General features: G+C 31.5%; 1 protein-coding gene across 1 annotated transcript; it reads right to left on the reverse strand.

Moving 5' to 3' along the window:
• Nucleotides 1-471: 471 nt before the first annotated feature.
• Nucleotides 472-11,016, reverse strand: LOC139481330 (uncharacterized). Its single transcript, XM_071264572.1, has 4 exons — nucleotides 10,868-11,016; nucleotides 6,708-6,768; nucleotides 3,664-3,819; nucleotides 472-1,444 (listed from the first exon to the last, which is right to left on the reverse strand). Exons 2-4 carry the CDS (start codon nucleotides 6,720-6,722, stop codon nucleotides 1,310-1,312), a joined length of 306 nt encoding a protein of 101 aa, XP_071120673.1. The 5' UTR covers nucleotides 6,723-6,768; nucleotides 10,868-11,016; the 3' UTR covers nucleotides 472-1,309.
• Nucleotides 11,017-12,017: the final 1,001 nt, after the last annotated feature.

The raw sequence follows: 12,017 nt of genomic DNA on the forward strand, positions 1-12,017 counted from the left end.
CCACCATTTTTTCCTTTAAAAATGCCCTGTACCAAGTCAGGAATATGGTCATTGTTATATTATAGTTCGTTTCTGTGTGTATTACATTATAACGTTGTGCCGTTTGCTTTCTCTTATTTTTGAGTGTAAATTCACATTGCGATAAGACGTGTCACGGTACTTGTCTATCCCAAATTCATGTATTTGGTTTTGATGTTATATATATATGTTATATTTGTTATTCTCGTGGGATTTTGTCTATGTGTGTTACATTTTAGTGTTATGTCGTTGTTCTCCTCTTATATTTAATGCGTTTCCCTCGGTTTTAGTTTGTTATCCCGATTTTGTTTTTTGTCCATGGATTTATGAGTTTTGAACAGCGGTATACTACTGTTGCCTTTATTTATCAAATCTTTTGTTGGCTAACATTGCAGTCATTAAAAATAAATCGCTCAGCATTGATATGTGGCATATTCTTCCTCAACACATAGATTTTCTATCAATTTTAATGATAATGATAATCAACACTATTTTGTATAATGATTTACAAAAGGTCAATTCATTAAATAAAAAAAATTGCAATTAAATTAATGTTGATTCGAAGACCTTTTTATATGATACATAACTTCTAAATGGTAGTATTCAAAGAAAGAACGATGCAGTTAAATGGAGGTTCAGATCAAGTTCATTTCTTATTTTGACTTGCAATAGAATTATTATCAATACATATTCTAAAATGTATTGGCTTAATCAATACTATCAAATAATAAAAATGTAAATATACACATTCAAATAATCGCATTTTAATTTTAAATTTATTTTCAGAGTTATTTAATTTCAATTCAAAACTAAAAATTCCATAATGTAGTCAGTTATAATGTCAGACTGATACAAAAACGTCATTATATCAATATGATAAATAAAGTTTGGTGACAGAAAAACCGACAAAATCTAGTTCTAGTTTAAAGCAAAGGTTTCTCATATCAACTTAAAAGTAATTGTCAGCTGTGACATCGAGCATTTTATATACCATAAATAATTGTTAATATTTTTTGGCACTTGATGTATATATTGTGGTTAAATTTTGTCATTTTGGTACATTTAAGTTCTTTTTACTGCGTGATTGTTATTGACTTTCCTTTAATAGTCCAATTACATTGTTTGTTTAAACGCAAACGCGTTGAAATCTCAGATATATGTTTGATACTTTCTTCAGTCATGAACCTAATTTTAGAAATAATTTGAATACAAGTTATCACGAACACAAACAGAGCAAATGACTTCATTGATTTTTTGTTAACTTATTATCCATCGAACAAAAATGTATTACTTAAATGCTTAATACGATAGCCAGTATTAAAAGAAGACATAATCCACCGAAAAAACTTCCTACTATAAGAATTCCAGCGATGCCTGCACTGACGCGAGCGCGTTCAAAGTCTCCTCTATCAGCTGCTGAGTTTGCCTGAAAGTGAAACACAATACATGAGGCAACTTTTATTATCCTGTCAGATATACCAAGAGGCAAAAAGGAACTAATTTGCTATCAATACTAAATGTCGATGTAAGCATCTTATATAAAATGTCAAAAATTATGTCAGTCGAAACAAACCATTCATATATTTAGGCTGTAAAAAGAGAAGATTGGTTTACCCGATATAGTGAGGAAACGTAGGGCATAGGAGCTCCGAAAAGTACATTCTAAATCTGTATATTACAAAGAACTTAAAGACAGGGAGGAAAAGTAGAAAAAAAAACCAGAAAAATGAAGAATATTTTATTTTGATACTAATCTCATAATATGATATAAACGATTACAACAATCTGGCAAACATTGAGGGATTATCAAAATTTATTTACAGTCAACTTAAAAACCTTATGATTCCGTCAATGTAATAGAGCTACCACCAACGGTATCAATTGTAAAACCTTGCTTATAACTAATTTTGAAATAAGGGATTTTTTTTGCGGATAGCTAAGAAATTATATAAACTCATTATAGATACAAGGCTAAACATTTTGTATGGCAGAAGCGCGTTTCGTCAAGAAAAGACTCATCAGTGACAATCGAATCAAAAAAAATCAAAAGGCTAAACGAGATTATGCCATGTTCACCCTTTGCTAAAACGAATGATGCTAGTTGCAGTTTAATATATTGGTGAATTTATGCTTTCAGATAACCTCGGAGTCATGATTATCAGACGCTCTAAACATTTTCAGTCTGTTGTTTGTAGATACAAGTATGTTTGTTTTTGATACTGCATCTGTACGCAGCTTAAGATTATTGTGTATTCAACGATAAAACTTCATTCATAAATTGAAAACTAATACAAAAGCATCTTCAATATTTACAAAATGTATTTATAACTACTGTTAAAGGTTAAGTATTTTAAGAGTTTCAACGGGTACTTCGGATAATGTACAAATTAAGTAAAATATACCCAAATGTTTTTAACTTATTAGTAATTCTAGTGTCCAAAGCGTCCTTCTGGACCTACCTGCATCAAGAACAGTCCAACCAAAAATTAGAAAGACGGATGTTTAATTGCCGAACATGCCCAGAGTTATATATAATAATGTCAGTCCATATCAAAATAAGTGTTTGATTTGAAATGGGTTCGGAAAAAATGACAGTTTTTATTATAGTTTCTTGTATATACTAAAAAAAAAGAACATTTAGACTTTATGGAAGAAGTTCAAAAACATGTTTGTCTGTCCTGGCATCGAATTGCGATAGCTCATCGGTATATTTTAAGCTTTCGACTTTAAAAGTCAACAAATTACTTACTTTATAAAAAAGAAATTGTCCTTTCATAGCTGTGAATTTTAAAACACAAAGAGCACGGATGCTCAACAACATATGTTTTTTTTTAATATCACTTTGTGATTTATAATTGGTATTCAGATAAAATATGTTTATGTATACAATTTTACGTCTAATATCAAATTCTCTCACAAAATCTCATCACACATTATAGATTCACGTTACTCGTTCAAACAAAATAAAATATTGTAATGATTGCATAACTCGAATTAAAACATCTTATTCTGCATACTGTTTCGATTGTTTGTTCCTGAGTATGTCCTGCATATTTACATTTGAAATGGTTAACCTCAAAAATGTATCAAAGAATGCTTAAAATGTATTTTCGATACCTTCCACAACGGTTTCGTGTCATGTTTTTTCGCTGTAATGTTATTTAAATATATATAACAACTTCACTGAACTTGTATAATTGATCTATCCTACAATCAGCCTTGAGTTGTACAAAGAACGGGTACACAAATATTTGTTTTGCTTTTACAAATAAAGTCTCCTGTTATTCCACTTCAATGTTGAGCAAGCGGTAATGTGGATTTTTCTTTTTCCGTACCATTTCATTTTGGGACCCTCTTCGCGGTCTGCGTTTAAACTATGTCGATTCCTTTGAAAAATTAGAGACCACGATTCAGATTTTAATAACTAAAGCTTCAAGCGTTGGGAGTAAATTTCAAGATAAAAACAATATATGTACATTGTCGGAAAGTATAACATTTATTTGTACTTGCTGAGAACCAGGAGAAAAACTCGGCAATCCTCGCATTTCGTCCTGTTTCTTAAGCTCATAAAAATACATTTTATCTTGTCCGATAATGTACATATATTGTGTATTTTTTTTTTTGTTAACGTGCCATCCTACTTACATCTTGTGCTAATGCTATAGCAACTGCTCCAAGAGGAGGAATACAACAACAACAAACAAACCATGCCTCGCACGTCAAATCTGGAGGTCTTGTGGTAGTGATTCTGTGCTGCTGTTTGCTACTCTGAATATCAATGTCTGGTTGATATATAATAACCTTAAAAACAAATAATGGATACAGACAACTTATTTTCAAAATGATAAACATGCATGACATTTTGTCAACTGGACACTGGCATCAACTCTCTTAGATTGTAATATACTTTTATATTTTACAGCAACTGCTCTTCAATCTTTATCTTTATTTATTATGCATTGGTTTATTTATATTAAAGTTGTATATAAAACATTAGAATTACATCTTTAATACCAAAGTAAGACAAAGTACCTATATTTTTTTATCATTTAGAGAGAAGAAAAAACGAAAATCATACAACTGTAAGAACTTCTGTTCTGTTTAATAATAAGCAATACCTCAACCCTCCTAATCTATTCACGGCTCCAGTATTTAAAAAAATGTTAAACAATACAATACAGGAATTTTTTTGATTTATGCTTGAAGCAATTATAATTTGAAAAAAAATAAAATGCCATACATCAACAAACGACAATCAATCTATAACGGGGTCCGAGCCCAATACATTGTAAATACAGTCCATTCGTGAAACATGTATGTGAACAATTAACCCAAACTATAAAAAAAAAACAGTTTAAAAAGTATTGAATTATAAGTTTTTAATCAAGGCACACACAAAAAGCCCAAGCAAAGGAAACAATATAGAATTTAAGAGTGTCAGTATTTACTAGTTACGGAAAGCTAATTCGCAGACAATTTAAAATAAATTAAAATAGTATATTTTCCCAGATTTAAAATAAATCAGTACACATTCAATGAATTTGGTGAAAGACAAGACGTTGTAAACAACTTTGGAAAAGGCATGACAGATAAAACATAAAAATAAAAATTGATTGAATAACAAAGGAGTAGGTCCGGTTAGAGCTGATTTTGGCCTCAAACTTTAGGTTCATTTGATGAAAGATTTTCGTCACTTTAAAACACCCAAGTGTCTACTGCAGTCTATTCAACTAGTTTATGTGAATAATTTAAACTGATCTAGTCATTAAAAACGCTCAAATTCATGCTTGAATATGCAAAATCTATTTAACATGCAATAATATGTCACTTTCCAGATGGTTTTTGTAAAAAATAAAAGTGGCGACATCCATGTTCAGTCTCAACCTTTGTATATGTATTATCATAAATACAAGAGGGACGAAAGATACCAAAGGGACAGTCAAACTCATAAATCTAAAACAAACTGACAACGCCATGGCTAAAAATGAAAAAGACAAACAGAAAAACAATGGTACACATGACACAACATAGAAAACTAAAGAATAAACAACACGAACCCCACCAAAAACTAGGGGTGATCTCAGGTGCTCCGGAAGGGTAAGCATATCCTGCTCCATATGTGGCACCCGTCGTGTTGCTTATGTGATTACAAATCCGGTAAATAGTCTAATTCGGTAGGTCACATTCATGAAAGGGAAGGGGATTGTAGTTATGACGTAAGGAACATATCCGATATCATTCGTGAAACGGTTATTCCATAACGGTCAACCAACTCGTGATGGCGTCCGTAAAATTTACGAAGGGATGATTTCAACTTCACCATTTGGAACTCTTGGTTTAATAGCTTCCTTGTGAGCAGTAACCCTCTATCAAGAAAATCATGATAGGAAATGCAAGCACGGGAATATCGTATCAATTGGGAGATATATACCCCGTATGCAGGTGCTGCTGGAATGTTGCTACTTAGAAATGGACAGTTCACAATTGGAAAGCTGAAATCATCTCTTTTGTCGTAAAGTTTTGTTTTCAACCGACCCTCATTGTCAATTTCTAGATGTAAGTCAAGATATGAAGCCGACTTAACTGTATCTGTAGTATCCTTTATCTCCAATTCGATGGGATAGATGCGTTCCACATAGTCACCAAATTTTGAATTGTTTAGTGAAAGAACGTCATCTATATAGCGGAAAGTAGAGTTAAAGGATATTGCTAACTTCTTATCTTTCTTCATAAGAAGTTCCACCTTATATTTAAATATAAAGAATGAACACAAATACCGTCACTTCCATTTAAGACGGAAACTGTCTGAAATTTAACTCAAATGCTAAAATTGTGAAGATTTCAATAATTTAGCATGACTTAATGATGCTAGTACCCGATGCATGTGCATTGTATTGTCAAAATCAGCTTATATTCATGTAAAAGAAGCATTTTACTTTGCAATAAAAAGCTAAAAGTTTCCATTTAAACAGTTTTGAAAAACTTTAATTTTTGCGCCCAAAAGGGGTCTTACTTGGCCTACTCCTTTGCTGTTTTCAATTAGTGTTGATAAATTTGGGATTTGATAGTTGGATATTTCAATATAAAATGTACAGTTGCTTTACATCTTGATGGGTTTATTTCTTTAAATTGTAAATTTTTGATCACACATTGTGTATGAAGGATGTTGCGATTTGGAAAATAAACTGATCACTGCATAACGCATAAGTCATGTACAGGTTTGATATGGAAAATTAAAATCAACAATTTGTCATCATTAATAATGAAACAGTAAAAGAAGGAAACACTTCTATACAAAGACTGATTTGTCAGCAGTTGTACGCTAAAACAATCGTAAAAGAGGGACGAAAGATACCAGAGAGACAGTCAAACTCATAAATCTAAAATAAACTGACTACTCCATGGCTAAAAAAGGAAAAAGACAAGCAGACAAACAATAGTACACATGACACAACATAGAAAACTAAAGAATAAGCAACACGAACCCCACCAAAAACTAGGGGTGATCGCAGGTGCTCCGGAAGGGTAAGCAGATCCTGCTCCATATGTGGCACCCGTCGTGTTGCTTATGTGATAACAAATAATCTTCACAGCCGCGATGCTGAACTTAAACATGTTTATAAAGAAAATAATATAAACAAGACATTATTATATATGTTTGAAATGGTATACTTTATTTACCAACTTACTATATCTTCTTGCATCTTTTTGTCTTTGTAGGGCTTGCTTAATAAACCAAAAAACTTTGAACTGAAATGTAATGTAAACAAAATTAAACAACAATATACGTTCTGAAGTTCTGTATATGTAGTTGGACATTCTTTGTAGTTATTTCTACGTGTACTATCCCAAAAAATTGTGTCAATAAATGTTCAAACGAAAACAAATACTATTGTACTTAGATAGTAAATTAAAAAAAAACCATTTTAACAATATATTCAACTTCTTAAGACATCACAATCCGCCATATTTACTTCATGACACTCTCAGCAATTGCATAGGCCAAATAAAAACAAAACACCTTCAATTATCTTTTTAATTGAACCCGATGCCTATCTCTTGTAAATAAATCGATTGTCTTCGAAAGTAGATAATTTTAAAATTGTTTTCCTTTAGTTTAAATTAAGAGGGATTTCCTGATCAACTGTTAAACAATTTCTTTCTAGTCGTCTTCCGTTAATTCTATCGTATATTGACAACTTCACCTTTTAAAGATATAGGGAGATGTGGTATGAGTCCCAATGAAACAACTCTCCATCCAAGTCACAATTTATAAAAGTAAACCATTATAGGTCAAGATACGGACCTCAACACGGAGCAAGATATAAAGGGCCCTAAACAATTTCTAGTGTAAAACATTTCAAACGGGAAAACAAAAGAGAAACGAGAAACACTTATGAACAACACTAACAAACTACTGAATATCAGATTCCTGACTTATGACAGGTACGAACAATGCGTGATTTAACGTTTTAATGGTACCAAACCTTCTCCCTTATAGTTTAATAATTTTTAATATCCTTACAACAAAATTAAAACTTTCCAAATTTATTGTAATACTGAAACATAGATCTAGCGCTAACAATATGAATAGCGCTTATGTTACGTAATAGAAAAACAAAGGGTAATCTATCGATGACACATAATCAGTAAATGCATAATAAAACAAACCACACAAAAATACTGAAGAAATAACGCTTTTATTGTTGTTCTTCATCTCCAAGTCACAGTGAGGCTTTCAACATGGAGCAAAAACAAAACTCAACTCACAGCAAGTTCATGACGTACCCTAGCACTGGTTTGAGTGGACAGACCATCGTCCCCAATCGATTGAAACAAAATAACTTCGCGTGAATTTCTGAAGTATGCATGTTGATCAAATTTGTTTTTTACAGTAGCTGTATATAATGCAAAAATATATTGTTTACAGTCCAAACAACCACAAGATATAAACAGGCCAAAACAAGTGAGCATAACTCAATTTTTAAGGTATGACACAGCACAAATATGCTTAACAAATTGCCAAAAAATATAAAAACGTCCTGTTCACACATTTTTTTCCCATAGTTTTAAAGTTATAAAGATATAGCTTGCCCCATTGACTTTCCTTCAAATACCAATTTGAATGTGTCAAATTCGAGCACAACACTTAATAGGATATCGGTACAAAAACTATTAGAAAAATATCAAGTATCAATATTTCCAGTTGTTATAAAAATCAGCTTTCATTTCGAGAGGTTTTGAAAAAAAAATGTTTTTATTTATCAGATAGTTAAAGGAGGAGATAATGCGTCTCCGCAATGCTAGGCGTTGTTATTGAAAATTATGAAATGAAAAGTATGGATCAAGCTCTGACTATTGTCAATTAATAGTCATAAAAGATTTAACTGAGACAAATCCGGGTCACTGACCAAAACCGAGGGAAACACATAAACTACAAGAGGAAAACAACGGAAAACAGAAACACAAAAAACAAAAGCTATCATACAATGATAAAGGCATCAGTAGTATACCGCTCTTTTAAAGTCATAAATCGATTGAGAGACAAAAAATCCGGGTTACAAACTAAACCCGAGGGAAACACATCAACTATAAGAGAAAAAACAACGAAACAACAGAAACACTAAAGTGCAACAAAAAACCAAACGAAAATGTAACGCACACGCAGAAAGGAACTATAAGATAACAACTGCAATTTTCATGACTTGGTACAGGACACTTTAAAAAAATAAATGGTGGGATGAATCTTGTGTTATGGCTAGTCAATCCTCGCACTTTTATGGCAATGTTAAATATAACATTAAAATGCAACCATTACATGACAGGGATACAGTACAAATAAAAGTAAGAACTTACGGGACAGAAAAAAATACTAATAAGCAATACAATAGTACATTTCGACATGCTAACCTCAGAAAAAATACCCACGTAAAACAACATGGACAGTACACAAAAACATCACAACAGGATTACAAATTTTCATATTTCTGTCATATACAGGAGGTACCATCGAACTAGTTATAACCTTGAAATGGGGCCACCAGACGGGAGAGGTAAAGACTAAGTTGTAGAAAAGACAAATGACACGTTACAAAAGTATCTGGATACACCTTAAGTATATGCATTGAGAAATCTAGTGACAAAATATTACCTCCCCTGTATTCATTAAAAACTAGATCTTCTCAATGTTTGTCCCATTTTAGCAAGGACGCTTTCAGTTATGGATTCACGGAAAAACGATTTGGTTAATAGTAAAAAATTGAAATAAATTGAAATAAAAACAAAACTTCCAATCAATGTTGTCATTTTTCTCCTTAAGTAGCAAAGAACGAATACAGCAGGCTAAAGATGCTTGGAGTGAAATATTTTAAAATGTTGCTATGCGAATAAATTCCTGGAGTACCAAATTCAATTATTTTTTTGTTTGCTGTCGGTAAACCTCTCTGGAACATGCTAAGTTTTCGTGCATATAAACAGCTAGATCAGAGAAAGTCAGATCGAAAAAATTCCAACGGAATCGATTGATTTGCAGCAAAGATTCGACTTTTGAAATTAAGCTACTAAGCAACATCAAACAGACCGTATCTCAATGTAAACATTACATGTGAATAGATTGAGAAGATCGCAAATACTTGTACAAAACTCGAGACGACCTTTTTTTTTAAATTGTATGCAAAAGAAAAGAAAGCTACCTACTTTACAGAAATAGCTATCTTTAATTTTTTAACCTGCACAGATAGACTTTTAAATTTTTATATTCACGAAAATACAATAGTTATCTATAGAATGCACATGTTACAAGAGCAGACCGGTGTGCTCGACAACTTAGGTATGAAAAATAAGCACACTTTGGGAAATTGCAACACGATAATTACCTTTTGGAACACTTTTGAAAAGATTTTTCTATTTTTGCATGGACATGATTTTTTACCTATTTTTTTTTTTTTTTTTTTTTTTTTTTTATCAATATGCAGCAAAGATTGGCAGTTTTAAAATTTTAGTTTCGCAAGCTTCTAAGGCAATTATCTTGATAAATAATGGACACAAAACATCATCTATTTGCCTATAATAATTTCTTAAAAGTATACAATTGTTATTTAGAAATTACGTTTGATCAATATCGTCACCGGTATTGTTTTATTTTTTTACTTTCTTGACTTTTTATTAAGAAGAGTTAATTTTCTTTTGTTTTCGTTCACTAGAAATTCCACTGTATGTATTGACTTGAATGGTGTTTAGCTATAATATCAAGGACGACGCAAAGACGGCATACAAAAGCAAGCCAATTGATTGAAGGTCAGCTTTGTCTAAGGGAGATGGAACCTTAAATATCTTAATGATTGCTAAATGGATCACTCTACTGAAACGTTATGAACTCTAAAAGTATTTGGTGTATTAAAAATCGGGTGCAAATCAGAATTGATCAATTGGTTCAGAATTTCCAACTGGCTACAAACAGTGTAAAAATGAAGTTTTGTCGAATATGATTCAATTACAGTCGATTACCGTTCCCTTATGGTTGGGAATATTAATGTTGGCTAGAAAGTTTAAACATCTAACGTTTTCATCTAAACTTTTTTTTATAGCAGTCTACAAAACTACGGTATTAAAAGGCAATAATCAAGCTGGTTATAATTTCCACCATTCTAGATACAATGTATATAGGTTCCGTCAATACATCTAAAAGTTAATAAATACTATAGCTGTAAAAATATTTTTGATAAACTGTTTTCTTTAACACTTGTTTATATAGCAAAAAAAAGTTACCTTCATCTGATTATATCATTTGAATTGAATAAAAGTGTTTTCACGTGATTTAGTTGTGACGGTTAATAATATTCAACTATACCTTTTGATTTAATCCTTATGATCTTTTAAACGTTATACTTGTCTTGATAATATCCTTATTTATTTTCTACTTAAATTAAAGGTTAGATATTTTCCCTTTTTACTTATTTTGAAACCAAACCTAACACTTTATTGAACCATAATGGTTATAGTGTCAATCTTAAAGAAAAGAATACAATACTTTGTTTGTCTTTACGCATATGTTTATATAATGGTAATAGTAATAACTTTAGTTCTTTTGTATGATTATCTTCATTCAAAAACAGAAATGTCCCTTTTTATGATGTTTATAAAGTGGAAAGGCAATACAGTTGTGCCTTAAAAATACTATGTTCATTGCTGTGTTCGAACAGTAAATAATAAGACTTATTTAAAATTGAATCGATTTATTTGTATTTTTAATGCGTTTATCAATATATAGGGTTGTCAGGACTGCCCATAGAAAGGACTCACTACGGTTGGTCTTTCATTTGACCAATACTGAAGATCGTCGTTTTGTTATACAACAAGACAAACGTTAAGGTACTAGTATGTATAAAAAGTAAAATCATAAAAATACTGAACTACGAGGAAAATTCAAGACGGAAAGTCCCTCATCAATTTGCAAAATCAAAAGCTCAAACACATCACCTGTCATATTTCTGACTTTGTACATGCATTTTCATGGTGGAAAAAGATAGATTGAAAATTTTATAGATAGCTTAACCTCCTACGTATATGACAGTTGCATAACATTTCATTATATTGAAAACGATGTGTGAACACAAAAAACAGACATTATAGATATAAATGTCAACAATACGGGTTCATCAGTCAATATTCCATAACATATAACCGAATGCGAATTATTAACGTGCTTTACTAAGAATGAGCAAGGGGTATCAATATTAAAGCAGGAATTTACTACCTTTTGGTCACTCGGAGTTTATCTACGGTTATTGGTAGGATATTCGTTGCTTAATATTTAGTTGTCTGTGTAAAGTTGTTATTGTTTGTTATCTTGACGTGTTTTGTTCGAATCTTTGATGTCCGTGTTATTAGATATGATCCTTTAATGTGTAGTTTGGTATAATCTTTCTCTTTACATGACGTGTGTGAAGTTGCTTTTAACCGTTTAACAACTTTGCTATATATATCTTACTAGTAACCTG

Source organism: Mytilus edulis, chromosome 7 (genome assembly GCF_963676685.1).
Source record: "Mytilus edulis chromosome 7, xbMytEdul2.2, whole genome shotgun sequence".
NCBI lineage: Eukaryota > Metazoa > Mollusca > Bivalvia > Mytilida > Mytilidae > Mytilus > Mytilus edulis.

What these genes read in the sequence shown, in the direction of transcription:
- LOC139481330 (XM_071264572.1), bottom strand. An exon ending in CTATAGCATTAGCACAAGAT is followed by an intron (nt 1,445 to 3,663) that starts GTAAGTAGGATG and finishes TTTCACTTTCAG; the next exon opens with GCAAACTCAGCAGCTGATAG.